The sequence below is a fragment of the Canis aureus genome, chromosome X (genome assembly GCF_053574225.1).
Source record: "Canis aureus isolate CA01 chromosome X, VMU_Caureus_v.1.0, whole genome shotgun sequence".
Classification (NCBI taxonomy): Eukaryota; Metazoa; Chordata; class Mammalia; order Carnivora; family Canidae; genus Canis; species Canis aureus.
In genome coordinates this window covers 2,145,679-2,171,438 of record NC_135649.1, presented here as the reverse complement: position 1 = coordinate 2,171,438, position 25,760 = coordinate 2,145,679, and the positions used below count along the sequence as shown (strand labels likewise).

The window sequence follows — 25,760 nt, the reverse complement described above, 5'->3', positions numbered from 1 at the left end:
TTTATTTATTCATTCATGATAGAGAGACAGAGATAGAGACAGAGATAGAGACAGAGACAGAGACACAGGCAGGTGCAGGCTCCATGCAGGGAGCCCGATGCAGGACTCGATCCCGGGACTCCAGGATCATACCCTGGGCCAAAGGCAGGTGCTAATCCGCTGAACAACCCAGGGATCCCCAAGGTGGTCATTCATTTAAAGTGTGTTTTAGGGGACGCCTGGGTGGCTCAGCGGTTGGGCCTCTGCCTTTGGCTCTAGGACTCTCAGGATCGAGTCCCGCATTGAGCTCCCCGCAGGGAGCCTGCTTCTCCCTCTGCCTGTGTCTCTGCCTCTCTCTCTCTCTCTGTCTCTCTCATGAATAAATAAATAAAATCATTTAAAAAATGTGTTTTACTGGCATAGGAGACGGGCACCCCAGGAAGGACGGCTCCACTGGGGGGGCGCTGAAGCAGGCAGCCAGGCACAGGTAGGCTCCATCCTATTACACAGGGAAGAGAGGCTCCTGCGTCTGCCCCACGGCAGGGCGCGCCCACGGGTGACCCGGAGGCCAGGGTAGAGGCCACGAATGGGTCTTGGGCTGCCCTCCTTGGCTCCGGCACCCACCGGTGGGAGACCCGGCCCGGGAGATGGTGCTCAGTAAAACGACCACAGTTCCTCTTCATTCGCAGGTTTTTATTTGCCTGTCATAATTCTGATATTTATGTACATATATATATATTTCTTTTGTTTTTTTTTTTTTGTTTTTGTTTTTTGTAAAGGGCTCATCAACAGACCAAGCAAAGGCAAACAGGGAGACCTTGGCTGCCAGGCAGGAGCGCAGCGGAGCTGGGAGACCAATCTTTCCTTCTTCCTTTTTCTTTTTTTTTTTTTCCGCGTCTGTTTTTATTTTTCCTAGGATGGGATCATCAAAGCTAATTGCTATAAAACCTAGAAACCACCTAGAGACTCAGACATCTGCCTACACACTAGCGGCATATGGGGAAAGGCAAGAGCACACACTTTCAAAGTCACGGTGTATTTACATTCCCGAGGTTGAGGGGCAGGGGGGCGAGGGAGGGCACTACTCGGGCCGGCGGGGGGGCGGCTGGAGGGTCCTGGGCTGCGGGCGGTGGCCGGGGCAGCGGGGAGATGTGCCTGTCCCCCACCCCCTGGCGGTGCCGGAGGCCACTTGGATGTTGTCTGGTGGGCACCGAAGGCAGCGTGTGTATGGAGCTCCTGGAAGCCGGCCGCGGGGCGGGACGCAGGGGGGCAAGGTGCCGGCGACCGTGGCACCGGCAGGTGGGGACCCTGGGCTCTCCAGATGGCCTCCTCTGCAGCCGCGGCCAGCTCGCCCAGCTCCCGACCTGGCTGGAGCAGATGGTGGGGCGCCCAGTCCCGTCCCCAGTCCCGGCCGGGCCGTCCGCGGAGCGGCCACCCCTACGTCCTCTCGGCCCAACCGCGGCTCAAAGGCTGACGAGGTGGCCCCCGAAGGCTCCTGTGTGGGCGATCGGCCCCCAAGCTGGAACAAAGCAGTGCGTGCCCAAGAAGGGGTGCAGCTGGGTTTTGGCAATAAAGTGGGGACCAGGGAGTCAGAAGGGGTTTGGAGGCAGCGAGTTCCTCTCCTCTGCCCCCAACTTCAAGCCTCCCCCAGGCCCAGGGCCGGAGGCCGGGGCCCGGGCCTGGTACAGAGAATGGACGGAGCCTCAGTCCCAAGGTGAGCGCAGGTGCTGGGCTTGGAGGTCTCGGCCTCGGACCCCCCGTAGCCTGGCCCTGGCCTTGGCCCTGCCTGGCCTTGCCTGGAGCCGCTACTCTAGGGCCCCGGCAGGGTTGATGGGGGAGGCGGCCCCTGAGCTGTCATTGCCGCCTGCCGCCTCCTTCTCCTTCTTGCCGCTGTACTGGCCGATGAAGGAGCCGTCCTCGTTGAACTGCACGTCCACGCTGCCCCCGTAGTCGGCCAGGCTGTCGTCACTGCCCAGGGGCTTGATGTCCCCATTGAGGGACGGCTGGCTGCTGCCAAAGGCCTTCTCCTCATTGTCACTGCGGGGGCAGAGGGCAGGAGGGAGTGGGAGGCTGCCCGGTGGAGCCCGGCGGGAGCTGGCGCGTGCCGGCTGGAGGGAGGAGGCCGGGGCCCCGGGTTCCACCTGCCTTTCATTCGCTCTGAACGCACTGGGGAACCAGTTCCCCCCTTGACACGCACCCCAGGATCCCGGGGGCCGTGAGGAAGCAAGTGGGCGCTCAGCCTGTAGGTGAGCCAGACAGGGGCCCCGGTCCAGCTGTCACCCCTTGCCCAGCCCGCAGAGAGGTGGAGCTGGGAAGGTGACAGGCAGGCCCAGAAATGGGGTGTCAGTGTGGGGACCAGGTGGAGCATGCTGGCTTCTCCCTGAAACGGGGCGCTGCCAGGCCAGAAGGCTGGGGGAGCCCCGAGCTCCGGCGAGCAGGGCCCAGTGGCACTCCAGGCACCCGCAGGAGGGTCCCTGCCATCAGGCTCTGACAGGATCTTCCCACCACCCCGGTCTTACCTCTCCAGGGACCTGACAACACCCAGCAGCACAAAGAAGAGAGAGAGACAGGGTCAGACATAAAAGCGAGGGGGTGCAGGGCGGCCGGGCGGCACGTGCTCTCACCCCCAGCTCACCTGTACTCGCCGAAGGTCTCGTCCTTCATCGGCCGGGCCTCGGAGTCCACCTGGGTGTCCTCCTTATCCTTCACTGCAGACACAGAAGGCCCCGCTTTGTCTCCCACCCCCGCCTGACTCCGGACACTGGGCCCCATCCCCAGCTCAGAGACACGGGGGAGGCGCCCCCTCTGTCCTCTGAGCGCCCCCCGCGCCCCGGAAGCCTTCAAGGCACAGCACTCACCCGGCGCGGGCCTCGGTGCCACCTGCCGCTGCCCGGCTCAGAAGCCCCGTCGGGCCCCCGCCCGCCCCCACACGCCCGCGCCACCCTGCCAGAGGTGGGGGGACCCAGGAGGGCTTGTAGCTCCACCCCCCTCGCCCGAGCCCCAGGCCAGGGCTTACCTGAGTATTTGCCCCCTTTGCTGCGCTTGATAAAGCAGAGGATGAGCAGGATGAGCAGCAAGAGAATGATGGCGCTGATGAAGCCGATGAACCAGCCCTCCGTGGCGAAGCCGGCGGGCGGGAGCCTCACGCGGCCTGCGGGAGGTCGGGGAGCAAGGCCCTGAGCGGGGCCCGGGACACACGCGCTCTCAGGCCTCTGGCCCTGGGGACTGGCAGGGCGGGGAGGGCCAGCGCGCAGCCAGCCCGGGGCCGGGGGTGGCCGCGATGACCTGGGGCTGAAGCAAGCTTGAAAGGGACACCTGGGGGGTCTCTGGGGGGCTCAGGGGTTTAGCTCCACCTTCGGCCCAGGGTGTGATCCTGGGGACCCGGGATCGAGTCCCACATCGGGCTCCCTGCATGGGGCCTGCTTCTCCCTCTGCCTGGGTCTCTGCCTGCTTCTCTCTCTGTCTCATGAATAAATAAATAAAATCTTAAAAAAAAAACAACGAAAGGGACACCTGGGGGGACCCTCTGGGCGGCGGGGGGCAGGACCTTTGGCGAAGATGACTACTCCGGAAGCAGTTCGAACGGAAGGATCCGCTAGGGGCCACTTAGGCCCGGCTGCTCCGGCCTGGGGCCCAGCGCCCGTCCCGCCCGCGCCGCCGGAGCCTCACCGGTGCCGTTGGTCTTCACGGCCATCTTCAGCAGCACCCGCTCCTTGAGCAGGTGGATCTCATAGTCGGTGTCGGGCTGCAGGTCCCACTGCGTGTAGGAGCTCTGGTTGTAGCTGACGTACTGCGGCGGCAGGTGAGGGCCCATCTTCTCGTCTGCGGGGGCGCGGGCGGCAGGGGTAAGCAGGCTGGCCGTGCAGCACCCCGGCCCCCCCCCCGGGGCCCTGCGAGCTCACCCCCCAGGGCTTTGAACCAGATCTGGAAGCCGAAGTTGCACTGGCCCTCCTTGGGGACCCAGGAGACCACGCTGTAGTTCTCGCCAGCCATGGCCGAGATGTTGCCAAAATCCGGGGTCCCTGGGGAGCGAGAAGAGGTTGTGGGACCCCGAGGCCGCGCGGGGCCGCCCCCCCACCCCCCGCCGCGGGCCCTGCGGCTCACCGGACAAGGCCATGGTGCCTCCCTCGCGCACGATGGCCTCCCCGGGGCCCTCCTTGGTGGTGGCCTGCAGCTGGAAGCGGTAGCGCAGGTGGGGGCTCAGATTGGTCAGGTTGTGTGTCCGCAGCTCGGGGTCCGGAAGGTCGAAGGACAGCTGCTCCTTGTCCCCGTCGTCCACTGCGGGGAGATGCGGGGAGTGGGCCTTCGGGCTCTGCGCACCCGCCCAGCTCCCCTGCACCCGTCAGGCCAGCGGGGGCTCGAGTCGGGGCCGCGACCCACGTACGGGGGTGGTAGGAGAGCACGTAGCCGGTGAGCACGCCGTTGTGGCTGAGCGGGGGCTGCCAGTGCAGCAGCAGGCTGGTATCCGACTGGCACTCCAGGTGCAGCGCCTCAGGGTGGCCCGGCACTGTGGGGCACAGACACGGGTGGGGGCCTTGCCCGGGCCTGCCCTGCGGTGGGGGAGGGCGGGCGCAGGGGCGGGGGGCCCAGGGCTCACCTCCCTCCGGGGTGCTGAAGGTCATCTCGCTGGCGGGCCCCAGTCCTCGGCCATTGAAGGCCCTCAACTCCAGACGGTAGGAGCTGTAGGGCCTCAGGCCCCCCAGGACGGCGCTGGTGGTGTTGGCGGCCACCACCACGTGGCCTCTGTGGACATGCCTTTTGCTGTGCGTCCTCTGACTGCCCTCCCACCAGTACGTCACCTGCGGGGGGTGGGGGACAGGAGACTCCACAGGGGCGGAAGGCGTCCGGCACCGCTCACCTCGGTGCGGGCCTCACATTGCCCTCCGTGGGGACCCCTTCCTCACACCCTGAGGACTCCTGGGAGAGCAGTTCACAGGCGGCACAGGCCCACCCCAGATCCTGCTACTCCTGGCGGCCTCACACCTCACCCTGGGGATCCCCCACCGCCACGCCTTGAACGCTTCCTTACGTTGTATCCTCGGAGGTGGCCCTTGACCTGGGCTGGGTCCACAGGCCACCACCGGACCAGCACGGCGCTCGAATTGAGGATCTTGATGCCTTCCATCTCAGGGCTTGCCTGCGGGTCTGGAAACAGCCGGTGACATGGACGTCGGCCTGCGGCAGCCGGAGGCCAGCCCACAACCCTCCCGCAGGAGGAAGATGGATTTGGATGCCGTGTGCGGGGCAGGCAGTTTGATGAGCAGGGCATGTGCATGGGGTCAGGGTCTCTCCTCGCAGACGGTTTATTGGTTGCAAGGGAGAAAGCATCTCGGCCAGGCGATCAAAATTAGTATGGGGTAGTGTTCCAGATGCAAGGAAAGGAAAGGAGCCGGACGACCAGACTTGAGGGGGGATCCCGGGCTGGATCCCCACTGACGCGGTTGGCACATCGGCTGCCCGCTACATAACCACGGGGTGTCAACGCTTAACCTCTGTACTTTCACGAGGGCACTTGGTTATAGAAGAAACTGTCCTGACTCCTGGGAAGTGCTCTACCAAGAGCCCCGGCGTGGAGGGAGGGCCGTGGGCCACCCCAATACTCACAATCTTCCCCAGAGTAGCCGATGGTAATCTGGGGCTCAGGGCCCTTGCCCTGGCTGTTGACGGCCTGGACTTTGATCTCATAAGGCACGAAGGTGGAGGTGTTGGACACGACCAGGAGGGGGTCGCTCACGATCTGTTCCTGCCAGGCACCCCGTGTCCCCTGAGGGCGCCATTGGACGCGGTACTGAACCTGGGGGGCATTCCAGTCCATCCACCTAAGAGGCTAGAGGGGGGTGGGCGGAAGAAGAACTGGTTGGCCAGGAGCACCCCCTCTCTGGCCCGCTCCCGAGCCCAGCCTCATGTCCTGTCATCCTCTGGTCGCCAGCACAGCCGCGGGGAGCGGCCAACGCCTGGATCCTGGCCTGATGTCCCGGGGCATGCTCGGCCCAGGGCCCCTCACCTTCCAAGTGATGACCATGTTGCTGGTCTCGTTCCCTTCCCCCTTCACGTCCACAGGGTTCTTCTCTGGGGCTGGAAAGTAATGTGTTAACACATCAAAGCTGTGGGCTCCTGCCGAGGCTGTGAAGGCCAAGGACGGAGGAAGGAATGGCCTGGAAGTCAAGGGCCAGCAGCTCTGGGGGAACCCTGCCTCCCAGCTCCCGCTGGGAGCCTAGAAGCAGAGGGGCTCAGTCATCTCTTCCCCTTGTGCCCCACGTGGCTCACCTGCCTCGGGTGTGACCACAGTCTCAGAGGCTGGGCTGGGCTCCCCGGGGCCGTATTTGTTGATGGCCGTCACTCTAAAGGTGTAGTGGACGTAGGGCGACAGCTTGAGGGTGGTGGAGGTCTGGTTCCCGGGCACCTTGCCCAAACTGTACCATTTCTCAGGCGCCATCTCCTTGTCTTCAAATTCAATGTCATACTCTGCCAAGAAGGGAACCGGCGATTGGGCGGGTGGCACGTGGGGGAGGGCTCGATGGGGGTACGAGTCCGGCTCTCCCCGCGGAAGGCATTCCCAGAGTCCCGCGAGGAACTGCGCGCCCCAAACACAGGCGTTTGCCCCAGTGAGGTGGCCAGTCCCGGGCCGCGGTCGTGGGAGGAGGGAGGCCCCAGGAGGAGGAAGGCTAGCAGGGGCGGCCGTAGGGAGGTGGGGGGCCTCTTACTCTCGATGGGGGCGTTGTGGTCCTCGGCGGGTCTCCAGGACAGGCGCACCTGGCTCTGCTTCAGCAGGTGGCGATCGGACAGCTCCAGGTGAGGCACCGGCCCGGGGCTCCCTGAGGGTCACGGAGGGTGGGTTCCCCGGCCCACACGCCGGCTGAGCACCCCACTCCCCAGCTCGAGAGGACCCCGTGCCCCCCGTGCCACTGGTCCCGGGACTCACCCACCACCAGCAGCTCCGCCCTGCCCTCCACCATGTCCAGCTCGGTGCCGGCCACACAGCTGTAGTTGCCCTGGTCACTGTAGTCCACGCTGTGGATGACCAGGCGCCCGTCCTCTATGAAGTACCTGCCGGGGGGGGCATGCTTGCCCGTTTGTTCTGCTGCCCACCCCTCCCCTCCCCTCCCTCTCTTGCCAGACCATCCCTGCTCAAAGCAGGGGTGCTCCCCCATGGATGAGGCCAGGAGGCCTGGACATCCCGCTTTCCCCACTCTGCCCCCTTCTACCAGGCCCGCACTTGTCACTGTCCCCAAACTCCTGGAGGTTTCGACCGTCCCCTCGCCAGGTGATGCTGTGCTGCAAGGAAGGGTCAAAGGAGGCCTGGCACGTGAAAGTCACTTTTGAGCCTTTTTTCTCGATTGCACTCTGTGGCCCCTGTGTGATCTGAGTGGCATCTGAGGACAATGATGGAAAGGGAGGGTCACTCCTGTGTCCTCCAGAGGCCTTAACCCTCCCTCCCGGAGGTGTTGCCGATCACATGGCGGGGGGTATCACCTGACCTTTGACCTGCAGGTTAGCCACAATGGTCACGTTGTTCTGGTCGTTGGCAGCCTGGCAGAAGTAGTGGCCAGTGTCATTGGCCTGGAGGTCCCGGATGCCCAGGGTCCCGTTGGTGTAGGGGAAGAAGCGTTCATCCTGTAGCACGGTCTTCCCTTCCTTGTCGAGCCTAGTGTGGGCAGGGCAGGCCCGGCTCAGACCCCATCCGGCTGGTCGCCCCACCCCCAGCTCCCCGGGAGGCCGGATGGCTTGGAGGTGCCCCTTCGGGGAGGGGTCACTCACCACTGGACACTGGGCACAGGAGCTCCAAAGGCCTTGCACAGAAGATAGGCCGTGCTGCCCTCGACCGCCATGTACGTCTCGTTGTCAGGGGTCAGGATCTTGGCCGGAAGCTCTGGGGGAGAAGCAGTTACAGAGGACAGGGCAGGACTCAGGCCAGGCGCAGGGCTCAGGGCAGCCTCTCCCAGGCGGGCTCTGGGCATCCTCGGGTCCCCAAGAGCCTGCCCGTCTGGCTTCCCTCTGCCCTCCGACATGCCTCAGATACGCCTCCCACCCAAGCACCCAGGTTTTCCCGATTACTTGAGGCCCCAGTGACCGTCCACCTGTTCCTGAAGGCCCTCCTGGCCCATCTCCGGGAGAGGAGCCACCAGGCCGGCCTCGGCACATCCGGGCCAGGGTGAGCCTCCACTCGGCCATGTGGTGGCCAGAGCACTCTCCGAAGCCACCTTTTCATCTGTAAATGGTGTGCACCCCCCACCCCCCACCCGGCACCGCTGAGGAAGGCGGGCGAGATTTGGGGCGAAGGGCCCCGGCGTGGCGAGAGGCAGCCACGGTAGACAAAGCAGCCGCGGGCTGAGTCAGTCCGGTGGCCTCGCCGGGTGGGCTGCAGGACGGACAGACAGACAGACGGGTTACTCACGAACGACATAGATGTAGGCATTGGCCAGCAGGAGCCCGTGCCTGTTGCGAGCCTCGCACTGCGTCACCATCGTGTCGCTGGGCTGCACGTTGCTCAGGATCAGGGCCCCACGCTGGATCCGGTACTTCTGGTCCTTGGCCAGCTCTGCGGGGGCAGCGGGTGGCCGGGGTGGGGGGCGGCACAGGGCAGAGCAGTGAGGCAGCTGAGGTCCCTCCTCGCCGTGCCCCCCTCCCGGGGCTCCCGTGGTCCCTGCCCCTGCCTGGGGCCGCACTCACCCTCCACAGGAATCCCGTTGATCCTCCAGGTGACCTCGGGTTGGGGCCTCCCCTGCACTTGGCAGTCCAGGCGGGCAGTCTCTCCGGGGCCGTACAGGTGGCTCTGGGGCTTGTGCAGCCAGTAGGGGGCAGCTGCGGGGGGCAGGAGCGCTGCCCTGAGCCAGCGCTCCCCCAGCCCCAGCCCCTGCGCCCACCCAGCCCCGGGACAGTGGGCGTCGCGGACGGCTGTCCCCCGAGGCCACTCCGGGAGCCCGTGCCACCCAGCGGAGGCAGCGTACCCTCCACCGTGACGTAGTAGGTGTGCCGGTCGCTGCCCAGCGAGTTCTCGGCCAGGCACCGGTACTCGCCGTCGTCCTCCTCTGCCACGTTCAGCAGCTGCAGGGTCTTGTTGTGGTTCTGGTAGGTGACTCGGTCGGCTGGCATGGGGCCACTGGGGCGCAGCCACTTGATGCTGGGTGTGGGGCTGCGGGGGGCCGACGTGGAGGAAGGCCAGGCGGGAGAGCACAAGGCTGCTCAGCCCAGTGCCGCGACACCGGCCCCAGGGTCTGCCCCCCCCACCCGGGGCACCCCGACTCACAAGCCCTCGGCGATGCACTCCAGGACCAGTGGCTGCCCCTGCAGGGCTACCAGGTGGCTGCTGGAGTTGGTGGGGAAGAGCAGGCGAGGCTTCCTGTCGATCATGCTGTTGGCTGCGGGGAGAAAGGGAGTGGGTGGCGTGGCCCACGCTCTCTCACGGTCGAAGTTACCAAGCAGGGGACTCCCCTGGGAGGCCCTGGGGCCCGTGTCCCCTCCTCTGCTCAAGGGAGGGCCCCATCTGGCCTGGGAGGAAGACTGAGGTCATTTGATCTTTGGGGTGGACAGTGCCTGAGGGTCAGAGAGAAGGGGGGGAGGTGCATGAGTCTTTGGGACTCACTGGCCTTGACCCGGAGGTCAATGGGTTCCTTCTGGATGATGGTCCGGGTGCCAGGAAAGTGGGCATGGCAGATGTAGTCTGAGTGGTTGTCCGAGGTGAGCACGTTGGCGAAGTAGAGATTGCCGTTCTGGCCCATTGTCACCCGCTCATCCTGTTTGATGTGCAAGATCTCTGTGGGGCGGGCGGGGGGCAAGAAGGCAAGGGTCAGGCCCCATCCGGGAAGGTCTACCCCCTGACACCTCCGCCCCGTCGGCGGCCCCTGGCGGGCACCCACTGCTATTCATCCAGTAGATGCGCAGCGGCTCGGCGCTGGGTGGCGGGTGGCAAGGCAAAATGACCGACTCCCCTTCCTCCACCTCCACGGGTTTCACCATCTCCTTCGGCCACTTGGGGGCACCTAGAAGGGACAGGGAAGCTGGCACTGGGTCCCAACTCTCCTCCGGGGCGGGGCGGGGCGGGGCCCGGGGAGAGGCGGAGGGAGAGCCGCTGAGGGAGTCCCCGCATCGGGAGGCAGCCGCTCTGGGGGGGCCTTCTGGGCTCGAGGCTGAGGCCGGCTGCGTGCAGAGCGGAGGCTGGGCAGGGGACCAGATGGCTGCGAAGGGTTAACCCTTCACAATTCTCAGCTCCCACCCAGAGGCCTAGCATTGGCGGGGGGGGGGGGGGGGGGGGGGGGGGGGGGAGGCTGTGGTGCGGTGATGGGGGAGGGGAGCCGGGGAAGGATGTGGGAGTCACAGACCCTTCCATCATCCTGACACGGAAACCATGGCAACAGTTCCCAAGGTAACCAGAGGGGTGGAGAGGAGAGAGGAGCATGCTCGGGAGGCAGAAAGCTCAGGGAGGATGGGATGCAGAGGGAAAACCCCAGGGAGAGCGCGGCGCAGATAAAGACAGAGCTGCAGAGCGCGAGGAGGGAGAAGGAGGGCCAGGCTGGAGGTGGAGACGGGGCAGCAGGGAGGAGGGAGAGCGGAGGAAAGAGGCCACGGAGTGATGGGGGAGGTGGACATGACCGGAGGACTGCAGAGGCGCAGAGGGGATGGGAGGCCAAGCCCAGGCGGTGACTCAGACAGACACAGGGAGGGACGAGGCAGGCCCTGAGGCCAAGACGGGGCAAAGGCCAGAGGAAGAAGCAGCGACGGAAGGGGAGCTAGAGGTGACCGGGAAGACAGTGGAGAAAGGGACAAAGCACGGGAGGGGGCCACCGCTGGGGAGCAAAGGAGGAAGGTGGCTGGGCTGGCAGGGCACCCGGTCTCCCCCCCCACACTCAGCCACCAGCTGGGGGTGCAGGGCTCCCTGAGACCTGTCGGGGACCCTCTCATGTGCCCCGGGCCCTCCCAGGCCCCTGCAGCGCCTCGCACCCTCGGCCATGAGCTGGATCTCATGGGACATGGCCGTGCCCAGCTTATTGCTGGCAAAGCAGCGGTAGGTGCCCTGGAACCTCTGGGCAAAGTTGCTGTTGTTGCCCGTGATGGTGAAGGAGCCAGAATGTGGCGCCTGGTGCACGGTCACACCCAGCTCTTCCTTGGGTTTGAAGTGGACGCCATCCCGAGTCCAGCGGAACCTGCGGGCAGAAAAGGGCTCAGAGGCCCAAGGCGCTGGACCCCAGGACGGGGCTGGAACAGGCCAGGGCAAGGACCAAGGGTGATGAGCGAGAGCGCGGGGCTGGGGGACGCCTGGGCGCAGAAGTTGGTGGCCCCGGGGGGCGTGAGCACTAGAAGCCGAGCTCAGCAGCCAACGCCGGGGCTCGGGAGGTGAAGGTCACTCACTGCACTTCCGGTTTGCCACTGGCCTCACACTTGAGGCTGATGTCATCTGTGGGGAAGACGACCAGGCGCCGTGGGGACTGTTCCGTGATGACAGGTGGCTCCATCACTGGGGACAGGATAGGCAGACACGTGGTAAGGATGGTGTCTGGCTGGCTTCACGGCCGCGACCCCTGTCCCACCGCGAGGGAAGCAGGGCTTGAAACCCCTAGAGGCCCCGAGGCTAAGGGGGTGTGTGTGTGCGAAGAACCAGGCTGGGCCTCGAACAGAGGGAGAGATGGGGACACGGTGCACAGGTAGAGAGAGATGCAACAGGGAGAACCAGGAGCAAGAAGTACAAGGAGAGACACCTGAGAGAGAGACGAAGCCAGAGACAGAAAGCGGGGAGTCACAGGGAGAGAGGGGAGCAGAGGACAGGAGAGGGAGCAAGAAAACCCCGGCCAGGGAGGAGACAGAGCAAAGATGGCCCACGGGTCAGGGAGCCCGACAGGGAGCCAAGAGCCAGAAACGACACCCGCGCAGGGCACAGGGCTCATGGGGAGAGGGGGCCCACTGCACCCCTCTTTCCCTGGCCTGCTGGGAAGCACTCCCACCCACCCGGCCCCAACTTACCGCGGTATCCTTCATCTAAGAAATCCAGGCAGCAAGGGAGAGAGCGCAGAGAAATGCTGACACTAGGCCCCAGGGGGCCTGAGCCCCCCCGCAGGCCCCCCTGCGGACGGGGAGGGAGGGACCCCTCCCAACGTGGGGGCTCCATGCCAGGCTGGAGCTGCGGCGGGCGGAGGCCCAGAGGACGGGCCGCAGCCTGATGGCTGGTCTCCCGGTGGGTAATGCCCACAGGGAGCCAAGACTGGAGACACCTGTGCCTCTTATGAGGCTGCCCTTTGGACCGGCCCTTGAATCCCCCCCACACCCCACCCCGCAAGGCCTTCGGAACTGACCCCCCTTCCACCTAGGGTGCCTGTGGGGGGGCAGGCAGCCCAGCATGCAGGGCACCCTCCCCTGCTGCAGCCCACTTCCCTCCTAATCCAATTAGCACAGCTCAGTGTTTTCAATTACCCAGGCCCAGCCCTCCGAGCCGGCGGCCCCTCCCCCCCAAGCCTCCCAAAGGCCCGGCTGCCTCCGACTTTCCGTCGCCCGCAGGGCTGACGCCAGCCCCCTTTCTCCCCTTCCTTCCTCCCCGCCTGCCTGCCACCGAGCTCCCCGGAGCGGAGGCCAGAGCTGCTGCCTCCCTGCCCCAGGACTCGGCCGGGGCCCGGGGCGGCTGTGAGGACGGGAGAGGAGGCGGGGAGGCACTCGTGCGCTTTGTCTCTGCAGAGTGACCTCCACTAAGGGCCCCCAGGAGAGAGGGGGCGGCTTCCTGGGGACACTGCAGCGGGAGCCCTGAGCTGGGGAGGGGCCAGTGCAGGCAGCCCAAGAGCAAGAGATAGTGACTGGGATGGGGAACGGGATGGGGGAAATCGCCTGGGTGGAGGAAGCAGGAAAAGAGACAAAGGGGCCTGGAGGGGCAGGGAGGGAGACAGCTCTAGCTGGAGGACAGATTCCAACAGGGAGGCACCAGGCCACCCATCATATTGCACTGGGGTCAGTCACAAGCGCCGGCCAGTGCCCAGGGCAGCCTCCTTCTCTCTCCTCACTCCTCCCTTTCTCCAAATCCTCCCTGCTCTGCACACGCAGACACACGGGGCCAGATGGCCCAGCCTGCGGCGAGGTAGCAGGGCAGGCCAGACTGGTGCCCAGGGTCAGGCCTGAGAAGCAACCAAGAGGAGACAGAGGGGAAGGAGGACGAGTACATGTGTGTGAGTGTGCAAAAGTGTGACTCCAGGCAGGCAAGTGAATGCTCCTGGGTGTACTGCATGCGGTATGTTTGCCTCCCAGCGTGTTTGTACATGGGTGTGTCTTGCCACAGTATATCTGAAGGCTATGTGCGCGCGTGCTTGCATTCAGTATTGCACACCTGCCTCCGTCTGTGTGGATGGCTCTGCTCCTTTGTGTCTAAACCCCTCGCCTGTGTGTGACTGTGTGTGTGTGTGTGTGTGTGTGTGTGCGCGCCGCCTATGCATCCTCTGAGGGTCTCTGCTCCTTCTGTACATCTGTGCCTGGTTGGATACAGGTGGCTTGTCTGTGTCTACCCACACGTGCATCTGCGTGCATCTGTAACGGGAGTCTGCATAGGCATGACTTCGTGGATCTCCATGTGCGTATGGAAGGGGACATCCCCACTCTTTGTCCCGTCGCTCCCTCTCCACCTCCTCCACACCCTCGGCTGCCTTCCTCCAAAGCCAGGCACCTTCCAAGCCCACCTCCCTCGGCCCCTGTCCCATTCGTGGCACAGACAGACAGTCCTCCCCACTGCCAGCCCCCAGCTCATCTCTCGGTGACACTGGCCTGCTCCAGGTCCAGACTCAAGAGACAAAGGTGGCAAGGTGAGGGAGAAAGGACTCGAACTACCAAGGAGCAGGCTCAGGATAAACATCATCACAGTAACACACACCCCACACACAAACGGGTACTCACACATGGCCCCAAGTCACATGCAGCCACTATGATCAAATGCTAACAAATACCTGCAGACCTTCACACACCTGACCAGTAGGTACAATAAGTAACAGTTATAGCGACTCACAAACTTACGCATATAGAAAATCGAAGTCACACTCAAGAAAGTCCACATTTAGTCAATCACAACCACCCACGTCCACACACACAAACACTCATGTTTTGTCACAAGCCTCCAGCCATACTCCGCAACCTCCACACACTTACCCACTTACACACTCCACAAATGAAGGGTTCCAGCAGTCCCACCCTTCGGCCCCACCGAATCCTAAGGATCCAGAAAGTGGCTGGGCCTTTGTAAGGAGTTTTGTCCCATCTCCGTTCACAGACAGGGCTACCGAAGGCCCGAGACGGGATTACCCGCGTCAGGAGGGCGAAACTTGAATGCAGGCCTTTCACAAGCCAGCGGGGACCCGGGCCGCCCCCCACCTCCGGCCGCCCCCACCCCGGCGCCAGGTGGGGGAGGGCGGGCCCGGGCGCGCCGAGCCCGCTGTCCGTGGTCCTGAAACCGCCCGTCCCCTGTCCGTGGTGCTGACGCGCCGCGCGCCCGCCGCCCCCCTCTCCGGGGCCGGGGACCGTGCGCCCAGTCCGTGCCCAGGAAAGTGGGAGCCAGCAGAGGCGAGGAGGCAGATGATAACGAGGAGGCCGGCGCGGCGGCGAAGGGAGGTGTGAAGGCTCCCTCGAGCTACTCACATTCGTCGGGGATCTGGATGAGCAGGCAGGGGCTGCAGAGAAGGAGAGGCCACAAGTACCGCAGCGACACGGCCATCTTCCCGGCGGCGCCGGCGGCTCGGCACGGCACAGCCGGCCGGGCTCGGCTCAGGCTCCGGCCGGAGAGAAGGGGGCCGGTGGGCGGCTTGGGGCGGGAACCGGGGGTGGGGGCGCTGGAAGAGGGAAGAGGGAAAGGAAAGGTGGGGGAGGAGAGAGGAGAGAACGGACGACTTTAGTGACTAACATCTGGGCGAGCCCGGGCTCCTGGCCCCGCCCCCCGCCCCGCCCCCAGCTGGCCGGTTCCCCCACCTCTCCCTCCCCCGCACTTTGGAGGGAGAAACCTAGAAGAGTCTTAGCGCTGGCTAGGCCTCCAGGTGCTCTTCCATTCCCTTTCTCCTGTCTGTGCCTTCCGCACCAGCTGCCTCTCCAGCATCAACTTGTTGCCCCAATCAGCTCCCCCGGGCATGCCACAGGCCACTCTGCATGAGTGTGGATGTGGATGGGCACGTAGCCAAATACGCACATGTGTATTTATGCAGCTGTGTGTGTGTGTGTGCAGGAGCACATTTGTGTATGTCTTCTCCGAAAGGTAGCGCACTCACGAGTGGGTATGTGGGAGAATCAATGCATGCGTCTAGATAGCTGTGTGTGCACACAGGAGCATGTGTGTGTCTTGTCATGTGTAGGGGGATGAACCCTCACGTTTGCCATCTCTGTGTGTGCACACAAGCGCGGTTGCACATGTAAGTAGAGAACTCTTCTCGGTCCCGTTGCTGTGGGTTTCAGAGCCAACTGATCTCTGGGTGCTCTTCAGGGCTAAAAAGCTGGTGGGGGGCAGTGGGATCTTGGGAAGTGGGGACAAGGAAGGGAAGAAAGGAGCCCAGGAAGGTGGCATTTCACAGAGCAGTTTGAGGAAATGGAAGAAGGGGGAAGGAAGCCTGACGTCAAGAACTGACAGGACAAAGAGAAGTAGGAAAACACCTCTCAGGGGCAGCCCGGGTGGCTCAAGAGGTTTAGCACCACCTTCAGCCCAGGGCGTGATCCTGGAGACCCGGGATCAAGTCCCGCATCAGGCTCCTTGCATGGAGCCTGCTTCTCCCTCTGCCTGTGTCTCTGCCTCTCTCAATCTCTCTCTCTCTTGGTCTCTCTCATGAATAAATAAATAAAATCTTAAAAAAAAGCACCTCTCAGAAAAAAAAAAAAAAGGAAAGCACCTCTCTGTCCCTCAGGCCCCTGGGGGGCAAGAGAAGTGACTGTGGCTTCTCTCCTTCCAGATGCTGCAAGCCAGGGTCAGGGCGGGGATCAGGGGAGCTTGGGTCAGTGTTTCTATAACCTCCCAAGTGTCTGGCAGGCCCAGGTCTTTTTCTGAGTTTTCAGGGCTCAGCTGCAAGATATGTCCACCCAAGCCCAAGGACACCACCACACCCACATCCACCTGTATGCAAGAAGCCCCGAAGACTGGAGGCCCAGGGAAGGGGGATTTCTCTGCCAACGACTAGAAGAGCAAACACACTCCCAAGCACACAGCTGACTCTGACTCCAAACAGGAAGTGGTGTGAGAAAGAGATAAACAGAGAAAGTGCAAGAGGGTTGTAAAAGTAGGTTGCTGGTCTCTGGTCTGTCAAGAGAGCTTGAGGCTGGAGCTGGGGTCCAGATGCCCTCCCCAAGACCGTATTGGACAGCTTCATTGTGCCCAGCAAACACCTTAAGAAGCGGGTAGGCAGGCCTGGAATGCCATGCTAAGGCATCTAGACTCGGTCAGGAGGCAACCGGGAGCCATGAATTGGTCTTGTGTAAGGTGACCCAATAATGGTGGTGATTCAACAGACTGCCTAGGGAGTAGGTAGGGAAGATGGATGGTGGTGAAGAGCAGTCAGCTTGGAGCTCTCCCACATCCAGAGCTGGAGGGCCAGGAGGAGAAGCACCAGGATAGGCCAACATCGATGGGCTGAAGGCCAAGAGAATGACTTGGGAGGGCAGGGAGTGGTGAACACATGGCCAATTCCCAACTTGCAAGAACTGAGCTGGGGCCCAGAAGGGTGGAGCAACAGCAGACCTGTTCTGCCCCCACCTTCCCCCACAAAGCCAGTACAAGCAGGGTGGGCCCCAGGCAGCCTTGGCCTCCACTTCAAGGCCTGTAGGAAACAGTAGGAGACTCAGATCAGAGGGCAGGCGATCAAACAACAACCTTGGGAGCTCTGAGCACTCTAGTCTGAGGAGGGGGAGGGGAGAGAAACCAGGGAAGGGAAGCTCAAAGAAGGGCCTTCCTGCTTGGAGGAGACCTGAGTGTTCCCTTCGCAGGAATGACGATCACTGTGGCTCCTCTTTGTCCTCAAAATCCAGGCTCCCAGAATGGGGCTCGGCATACATACTGTGGGTGCATATGCAGGATCAATACAATACTTCGGAGCCCCTGGTCCCCATGCTCCGCCCCGTCCCAACGCGCCACAGTCTCCTGGCATTTGCCATCCGGCTTGCCACTGGCCCGGGCACACAGACAGGCGGGAGCCAGAAGGTTGAGGCCCCTGACAGCTGGGAGGGGGTTGCCTCCTCCACTCCCACTGCTGCTGGATCTCTGATCTCTCATCATTCCTCAGGCAATTACGGAGCAAGCAGCTCAGGTTGTCAGCTCAGCAGGCCCCCCAACCCCCATCAGCACCTCCAGGGGCACGGAGGCAAAGAGAGTGTTCCACAAGCTGGTGTACAGATGGAGCCAAGGCCGTGTCTGCGAGGGGTGGGGCCGGGCTGGGGAAGACTGAAGGGTGACAGACAGGGTGAGAAAGAGGCAGGAGGGAGCAGGAGAGGCTGAGAAGTGGGGCTGGGGGAGGGAGGACAGGGAATGGGAGACAAAGGATGCTGGACCACCACCACAGTAGCCAAGATGGAGAAATCCAGCAACAGGGACAGGCCCTGGGGAAGGGGTGGGGGGGAGAAAAGGGGGTACAAAGGGTGAGAGACGGCTGCAGAGAGCCCAGATGGGAAATGGTCCAGAGACCAAGAAGGGTGAGTGGTGTGTGTGTGCACATGTGCATGGGCCCGAGTGCTGCCTCCTTGGGCATCCCTGTGCCTTGGGGGGTGTGCCAGGCAAGGGACAGAGGATGAGGAGGGAGATGGGCCTGAGGACGGGGGCTTCATGGGCTTGCAGCTCAGGCTGGACAGACAGACAAATGGCAGAGATGCTGCTGAGCCAGGGCCACAGAGACAAAGCCCACGACAACAGACAGAGCAGCAGGTCCCTGGCCACTTGTGGCACTGGGGCTAGGAGACGGTTGTGGGCAAGATGAGTGAGTCCCAGAGGAGGCGGGGACCCCCGCAGTGGGGAGGGAGAAGCTCTCAGAGGATCCCAGTGGGGTCCTTCCAAGATTTCGGCCAGGGCAGAGTGCCCGCGCAGGCCCAACGGCGACTGCGTGCACGCCTGCACCCTGGGCAGGGGGGACGCACAAAGGCAGGCTGCTCAGAAGGGGGTCCAGCCGGGAACCCCTCCCCCGGGCCCCCCTGCGCATGCAGGAAGAAAGGGCGCGGCAGGCACCGAGGCAGACTGCGGTCCACTGGAGGCCGCGGAGCTCCGGACTCCACGGGAGCTCCGCCCCTTGCCACACCCTGGCTGGATCCTGGCCCTCGGTCGGGTCCCCTGGGGAGTCCTCTCCTCGGGCCTCCTGTCCTCTCTGACTGTCCCGTCCTCTCTGCCCCTTCCATCTGATAAAAATGCACCTGCTCCAGGGACACGTGGCGAGAGGGCCCTCCAGCCCAGGGTCTGCTGAGACGGGCAGTGTCCCCAGGCCGCGAGGCCCGAGCAGGGGCAGGGCTGGGGGCTCAGGGTGCCAGGTGCGTGAGATGCTCCGAGAGCGCGCACCGGGTCCGCGCGGCCTGGGCCTGGGGAACGGCTGCGTGCAGGGACGGGATGGTCCCTGCGCCGGGTCCTGAGCAGGGCTGCGGGGGGCCTGGGAGCCTGTGGGCGTGTGCGAGAGGGCGTGGGTGTCACCTGCACCCCGTACACCGTGTTCCTTTAAGGCTCCTCCTCACCCTCCCCCCCAGGCTGTGGCTGGCGGGTTTCCATGGAGATGGAGCCCAACTCCCTCCACTGGCAGCGAGAGGAAAGCCTGCCTGCCTGCCGCAGCCTAATGGCTTATTTAGATAATACATAAAGGAGGCTGCTGAGTGGGCGCCCCCACACGTACCTGGGGGCCTGGGAGTCTTAAAGGATTGCCACCTTGTCCTTGTGGTCCCCCCTGCCTCGCCCCTCCCCAAGGCACTCCCCAGAGTGAGCCCTCAGCCCCCTCAAGGCTGCAGTCTCCAAGGCAACAGCAGCTCACCTGTAATGGACCATTCTCCTTAAAGGATGAGGAAGGGGTGGGACAGAGGTTAACCCTTCAAGGGAGAGCAGGGAAAAGAGACAGTCTCCAGTGGGGGGGGGGGCTCAGGGCCGCGGCCAGGACAGGTTTCCTCCACCCCCTCACGTGTGTCTCAGTCAGGTGCCCTATTTTATTAAATAAATTCACGTATACCACTTACCACACGCCAGGGACTCTTCCACGCACTTTTACATACGTCACGCAATTAATCCTTCAAATCCCCCGGGGAAGGAGGTGCTATCCTGATCCCAATTTTACAGATGACAAAACTGAGGCTCAGAGAAAGGTCATGGTCGCCAGGGCTGAGCTTCGAGACAGGGTGGAGGTTCCCAGAGCCACCAAACACCACTGGCGGGGGCGGGGGGGTCAGCTCACCTCTCAGACACTGGGCACCCCAACATGTGTACCTGCTTGTGTTCCCAGGGGGCCTGGACGAGGATGGCCTCTGAGCCTCCAAGCCGTCCTGCCCCCTAGGGAAGGGCTTATTTGCTAGGCAGATGGCAGGCAAATGCGGGGGGCAGGGAGGGAAATCTTGGGAGGAGGCCACGTGGAAGTAGGATGTGACCCATATCACGCCTCAGCACAGAGCAGAAACCATCCCATGGCTAGGCCCTGGGATTTACACGACCCCCCCCCACCAAGGACTCCATCCAAGAGAAGGCACATTCCTTTCCCTGTTAGGCCTGGGGACAGCCGTGCAGAAGGGGAAACTGAGGCCCAGTGGAGCAGGGGCCAAGACTCCAGCCTCCCAGACTCCGAGAATGCCAGGGCTACAGCCAAGTTTCCCATGCGCAGTTGGGGAAACTGATGCCCGCGGCCTAAAAGCTGCCCCCTTTGCTCCCCCCTCCAAGCCTTCCCTTCAGCTCTGGCAAGCGGGCTAAGAACGAGACCAGACTAACCCCCCACACACACCTGAGAAGTGAACCTGCCACTAGAGGGGGCTTTGGGGGCCCTGCTAGGGGCCCGGCGTACGTGCCACTGCTGTGGGCTGGCAGGGCCGGCCTGGGGAACCCGAGGGATGAGAAGGTAGCAGAGCGGGCAGCGGTGCAGGGAAGGTGCCAGGCGAAGAGGCGAGGCAAGGAGCCCCAGGCTGCTGCTCAGATCTGCCAGTCCTGGGACACCTGGCCCGAGGAGCGGGGAGGAGGCGGGGAGGGGGTGCCTAAAAATGGCTCAGAGACTGCCAGGCCCCTCCAGCCCCTCAGGGCTCCCCGCTCCCAAAGGGCTAAAGAGCAGAGGGGGCACAGGAAGCCTGGGGTGGACAATGAAGCCTCTGTTGTCTCCAGGGCCTCAGCATTCCTAAGGCATGAACGCAGGAGGCCGGGGGAGGGGTCAGAGGGCGCCCCCCTCCACAACGGGAAGCCCCATATCATGTGTGTCGTGCGTCGAGGCATGCCAGCCTCTGCTGCCACCGCCATCCGCCCCGCCCCTTCCCAGCACAGGCCCATGGGGCATCTGAGGGGACCCATTCGTGTCCAGAAGGACGCGTGTGCCCATGCTCCCTCACGAACACACAGATGCGCACGTGCAACCAGATATACGATCCCCACACATGCAAAGAGGACTACTGGAAGCTACGCACACACCGGGCCCAACACCACCCCCATGCAAACGTCCAGCCTGGCTGCCCCCTCCCAATCGGCCTGGCTCCGAATGCTCTGGACTGGCGAGCTAGGGAGGGGCTCCTGGGACGCATCTTCTCCCGTCCAGCTCCTCGGGCAGAGTGACATCAAGATGGACAGGCTCACAAGGCACCCTTGGCTGAACGCACAAAGCCCAGGCCGCTGTCCCCTCCTGCTCCACCCAATCCAAGGCTGACAAAGCCATCCCTGGCGGGTTTGGGGCCAGAGGTTGGCATGGGCTGGTGAGAGGCGGGACAGCGGCTGGGCGCTCCCTCTGAGTTTTCCTGACCTGGGGAGAACATGAAGGGGCCCGGGCAAGTCCTGAGGCCCGGCGTACTGGGGCATTGGACAAAGAAAGCTTCCGGAAAGGCCAGGGGTCTAGACCCTTCCCCTGCAGAGGGACTCCCCCCAATACACCATAGCCTTCAGGAGCCACAAAGATCCTGTTGATATGTGGGGGGAAGGCAGACTGGCCTTGCTAACTGCCTGTCCCCCAGTCCTCTGGCCGGTGGCCAGCAGGCGCCTCCTGCCCACCGTCCAGGTCAGATGAGGCCCCTGCAGGCGGTCTGGGCCCAACCCAAAGGCCTGGAGCCCACTGGAGGAGTGCTGGGGACTGCAGCGCTGTCTCCCCCGGGCCGAGGCTCAGAGCTGGGGCCAAGCTCAGGGCGACTGCAAGTGGGGCAGGGGAGGAGCGGAGAGAGGAGACAGACAAAAGGGGAAGCAAAGAGACAGAGACAGAGCCCAGGGCACCAGCGGGGAGGGGTGGGGCAGGCAGAGGCAGGGGGAGGGGAGGAGGGAAGTAGTGCACTCCCCTCGGCGAAACTCAACTGAGCGGGGAGAAAGGCGATACCTTGGTGGGGGAGCGCGTTAGAGCTGGGTGGCTGGCCCGGAGAGAGCAAGGGGGGGCAGGGGAAGCAGAAGGGAGGCGTTCAGGATGGGCCGGGTCGGGTCGGAGCAAGCCCGAGGGTGAAAGACTGGAGGGCAGGGCCTGCTGAAGGCCCATCCCGGCGGGGGCCCCACCCAGGGACCCAAAGCTCGCAGGAGGAGCAGGCAGGGAAAGGCAGCCGCCTGCTTGGGACCCTAAAGGGAAGGATCAGACCCCCTGCGTGCCCCATTGTCTGAATCACAGGCTGGGGCGGGGCCCCTGGGACTGCACTCGGCTTGTCATCTCCCCACCTCACACCTGCAGAGGGGAGCCTGCAGAGCAGGGTGGCTGGCCGAGATGCCCGTCTCGGCCCACCTCTGCACAGGACCCCCGTCTCTACTCCATTCTCCCCTACCGCCTCCCTGCCAAGCCCAGGACAACCCTACAAACCCATCCCCCTCGCCCCAGAACTGTTTAATCTTTTGCTCAAGAAGGGGGTCCAGGAAAAGCTGCCATCACCTTTGCCCTGGCTCTCCTGGCAGCTGGCCTGGCACGGTGGGCCACGACTGGCATGGCCTGGCTGGGCCTCTCGGCGAGGCCACGCAGCCCCCGCTGGCCGCAAGAGCGCCCCGAGACGTTCTTACAGCTGCGGCCATTTAGAGTGGCACAGAGGCTGCCTCGGAAGGAACCCTGGAGATGGACGAGTCTGCGCCCTCCTGTGCAGCCAAGAGGGCTGAGACCAAGCAGGGAAGGGACCGGGGGCCCAAGTCACTGGGCTGGGGAATGAAAGGTATGGCACGTGGGTCGCCTCGTCCATGCTCCCCAGCCGGTTCTGCCCAAGTGCGTGCCACGGAAGCCACCCTCCACGGCCGCAGGACGAGGCCACTGGGAGAGGAGCCCACGCCCCACCCGCCGGAGGAGACCTCGGACCGGGCCCCCCCCGTCACTCCTTGCCTCCCTCTTCCCTTCAGAGTCACAAAGGAAAAAAGAAAACCAATTCACTCCCTCTGAGGACAAAGACGGTGTCGGCGTGGTCTGTGCCGGGCTTTCCCATCGGTAGCACGGAGCCCGGCCCAAGTGGGCGCTTGGCAGTGAGCAGCTGCCCGGCCGAGGGCCGCCCGCGCCGGCCGGAGCTCCTGGGCAGGGAGGGGCTCATCGGTGTGCAGAAAGGGGAGCCGGCCGCCTCGGGGCGCTGTGCACCCACCCGGGGCTCTGCAGGGGGGGCTGGAGGCTGGGCACTGGGGGAGGAGCCTCTGGGGAGCGGGCGGTAGCAAACCGGGGAGACTGAGGCTGGCGTGTGCTGAGCGGCGATCAGATCGCCAGCAATCCTTAATTTCTTTTGTTCTTTTCCGTGTATTTGAAGGGTACCACGCAGACACAGGTATGAAGGGAAAGGGGGAGACCAGAATGCAGCAAAGAGAAAGGACGAGGAGCCGGAGGACCTTCCGGGTCTCAGCCCTGACCCCAACTTGCCTTGTGGCCACAGCTAGCCGAGAGCCCCTGAAGGCTGGGGAGCCCGTGGGTGCACGTGTGGGTGCTGCACGGGTGCGGTGCCAGGAGGGAGGCTGGGCCAGACTGAGTGCCACCACCTGCAGCAAGGAGCTGGTCAGGAGTGAGAGGCCCCAGACAGGGCTGTGCCCCAGTCGCCCCACAAGGGACAAGAAAGATGATGCTGGGCAGCCGTTCATGAGAAGAAAGGCTGACTGGCTTATTCACTGTCAGGGCCACGTGAGTCAGCAGAGATGACACTGGGCTGCCCAGAAGCCCCTGCCCGTTGGGTGGAGTTAACTGGAAGCGGGGCACCTACTTGGAGGGGGTGTCAGGCCTCCAACTCCTCGGGGCTGGCAGATGGCCCCGGGGCTGCCTCCTAAGACCGGCAGGGATGAGCGGGGCTCCAGATCCCTGTAGGGGGCAGCAGGTTGTACTAGGTGCTCTGTGCAACCCTTGCCAAGCAAGAGATCCCAAAAGTCTGCCCTGAGGAGGGGGAAAGCAGAATTACAGGCCCCTCCCGGCGGTTACGCTCGGGACCGGCTGGGGGACCGGCTCGGGGACCGGCTCGGGGAAGGAGGCGGCGGGCAGGGACAGCGCCCTGGGCAGCTCGCCTCCCGCAGCCTGGCCCGGAGCCACTGAGACCCTCCCTGCCTCGCCTCCAGCGACCCACCTTCTGCACCCCAGTGCACTGCCGCACACCCACGGGCGCCCAGGCTGACCTCACGCAGCGCACCCTTTCTTGGCCACGAGAGCCTATCAGGAATTAAGGCTCCAGACACACCCTGCGCCTCCGCAGGGGACCCCGGTCCCGGAGCAGGCGTGCGGGGGAGCCCCGGGGAGTCCGGGCCGGGGTTTGGAACGGAGGAGGAGGAGAACAAAGCCCCCCTTCCCCCTCCACCCTGCCTTGGGGCGGAGGGCCGGGCAGCGCCCAGCCCCGTCCCCACCCCTCCCCCACGGCAGGGGCGGCCCGGCCACCCCCACGACGCCGGCGGCCGGATCCTCAGCCCAACGGAGCCCCGGGCTGGGGGAGAGGGGCAGCCACGCCCAGGGCCACACCCCGCGGCGGCCGATGGGGGGTCACCGGTCCCCACCGCGCTCCCTTCCTCACCCCCGCGCACACCCGCAGGGACGTGCCAACTTCAGCCCCCACCTGCCCGCACAGGCCCTGCCTGGCTCCCCGCGTGGCGTCCCTCTCCCGGTCGGCCTTCTGGGCGTCGCCCAGGTACCCCTCACCTGTCGGGCTCCGGCCCCCGGTCTCCTTCCCCCGCCCGGCTCCCGTGCGCGGGGCCCGGAGCCCGGTGCCCGGCCTGGGTGGGGCTCCGGCCACCCCGCCCGCAAGTGCGGGCAGCCGCCCGGGCAGGGCCGAGCGGGGGGCCGGGGGCGTCGCAGCCGCAGCCGCAGCCGGGGCGCGAGGGCAGGCCTGGCCCGCTTACCTGCGCTGCGGCTGCCGCTCGGGCCGCCCGCCCAGCCTCCGCGCACGCCGGCCTCGGACCCGCTGCCCGAGCGCGTCTGCGATGCCGATGCTGCGGCGGCAGCGGCGGCGGGGCGGGGCGGGCGTGCGCGCCGGGGAGGGGGAGGGGAGCGCAGGGGAGGCGGGGGAGGAGGGAGTGAGATCACCTCCCCCGCCGCCCGCCCCGCCCCGCCGCGCCCTCGCCCCTCGTCCCCGCGGACCCCGGCTGCGGACCCCGGCTGCTGAGCCGCGCGCGGCCCGGGACTCGCCTGTGGCCCCCCGCGGGAGCTCGGTGCGACCCCCGCCGCCAGGTCCCCCCGGACCTGCGCCCGCGGCCCCGGAGTCCCCGGCCCGGGAGCGCCCGCGCCGCAGTCTTGGCTCGGGGCAGCAATCGCGGGCCTGGGGTGCCCCCGGGGCGCGGGGCTGGGCGGTGGGGAGACATCCCCGGGCCTCCCCCGGCCCTCGAGGGCGGTGGCGAGCGGTGGGCGCCTCCACGCAACGCAGTCCCCGGCCGCGCCCTGTCGCGGGGTGTTTGCGCGCCCCCTCACCCAGGGACAAGATTCCCGAGTCCCCGGGGTGTCTCCCCGAATCCCTCCCATCCTGGCCACCCGGTCCGGTAGGGCGCGCGGGCCTCGAGTTCAGCCCACCCTAACGACGCTCCGGGGGCGCAGGGGGCCCGGAGCCGGGGGCGGGGAGGTCCCGGGAAGGGAGCCCCTCGAGCTGCCACTCTCCATTCCTAGATCCCCCTCCAGCTCCCTGCCAGCTTCCCCGGCCCGCGTTTTCTTTCTTTGTCGCGGGGGTTGGCCCCATCTCGACCTTTCCCGGAGGCCCCGCTGCCCCCGGCAGCCTGGCACTGGGAGCCTGGAAGGAGCTCCTCCCCAGAGCGCCCCCCAAGCCCCCGCCCCTCCCCCACCCCCACCCCGGCCGTGACCTCCGTCGGGAGGCGGAGGGCGCAGCTATTCCGGACTGAGCCGAGCCGGCCGCAGGGCAAGGAAGGCCTAGGGCCCAGATGGCAGATTGCAGCCCTGGTGGCCACGGTATTTTTATGAGCATGCCTGTTGCCCAGTGAAGCATTCTGGGGCCTTCCACTCAGCCTCTGAGACCCTCCGAGCCCGCAGGAGGCCCAGGTGGGAGGGCCCCGGGCATCCTGGCCTGGACTTCCCTCCCGCTGGCCCAGGCGCCAGCTTCCCTTTCCCCTGGAAGGGGACCCTCAGTGGGGTCTGGAGGCGAAGCTCCAAGGGGCCTTTAGGAGCCTCGCTGAGGGGTCCAGGCTCCTGAGTGAGGATGGAGGGCTGGGGAGCAGGACAAGCCAAGGGAGCCCTGCCCCGCCCCCAGGGCTGCCAGTGCCTCCCCACCCCCACCTCCTTTGGTTCCAGTACACCCAGCGTGGG

General features: G+C 64.9%; 1 protein-coding gene across 2 annotated transcripts; it reads right to left on the bottom strand.

Annotated features, from left to right (window-relative positions):
• Positions 1–657: 657 nt before the first annotated feature.
• Positions 658–24,370, bottom strand: L1CAM (L1 cell adhesion molecule). 2 transcript variants are annotated; one of them, XM_077889490.1, is made up of 28 exons: positions 24,353–24,370; positions 14,575–14,765; positions 11,935–11,949; positions 11,326–11,431; positions 10,918–11,120; positions 9,837–9,959; positions 9,563–9,733; positions 9,227–9,338; positions 8,928–9,112; positions 8,650–8,781; positions 8,375–8,518; positions 7,738–7,849; positions 7,458–7,624; positions 7,196–7,352; positions 6,902–7,026; positions 6,684–6,794; positions 6,247–6,444; positions 5,984–6,054; positions 5,584–5,806; positions 5,009–5,124; positions 4,577–4,778; positions 4,364–4,486; positions 4,084–4,257; positions 3,882–4,001; positions 3,649–3,801; positions 2,996–3,130; positions 2,615–2,687; positions 658–2,016 (listed from the first exon to the last, which is right to left on the bottom strand). In XM_077889490.1, exons 2-28 carry the CDS (start codon positions 14,648–14,650, stop codon positions 1,785–1,787), a joined length of 3,759 nt encoding a protein of 1,252 aa, XP_077745616.1. In that variant the 5' UTR covers positions 14,651–14,765; positions 24,353–24,370; the 3' UTR covers positions 658–1,784. The 2 variants fall into 2 exon arrangements, with proteins under 2 accessions (XP_077745616.1, XP_077745615.1); XM_077889489.1 differs by lacking the exons at positions 11,935–11,949; positions 24,353–24,370.
• Positions 24,371–25,760: the final 1,390 nt, after the last annotated feature.

Coding starts and splice junctions, on each gene's coding strand:
- L1CAM (XM_077889490.1), bottom strand. CDS start 14,650: ATGGCCGTGTCGCTGCGGTACTTGTGGCCTCTCCTTCTCTGCAGCCCC. Junction 9,339..9,562: donor TGACCTCCGGGTCAAGGCCA/GTGAGTCCCAAA, acceptor TTCTCCCCGCAG/CCAACAGCATGATCGACAGG. Junction 7,027..7,195: donor GAGTTTGGGGACAGTGACAA/GTGCGGGCCTGG, acceptor CCCCCCCGGCAG/GTACTTCATAGAGGACGGGC.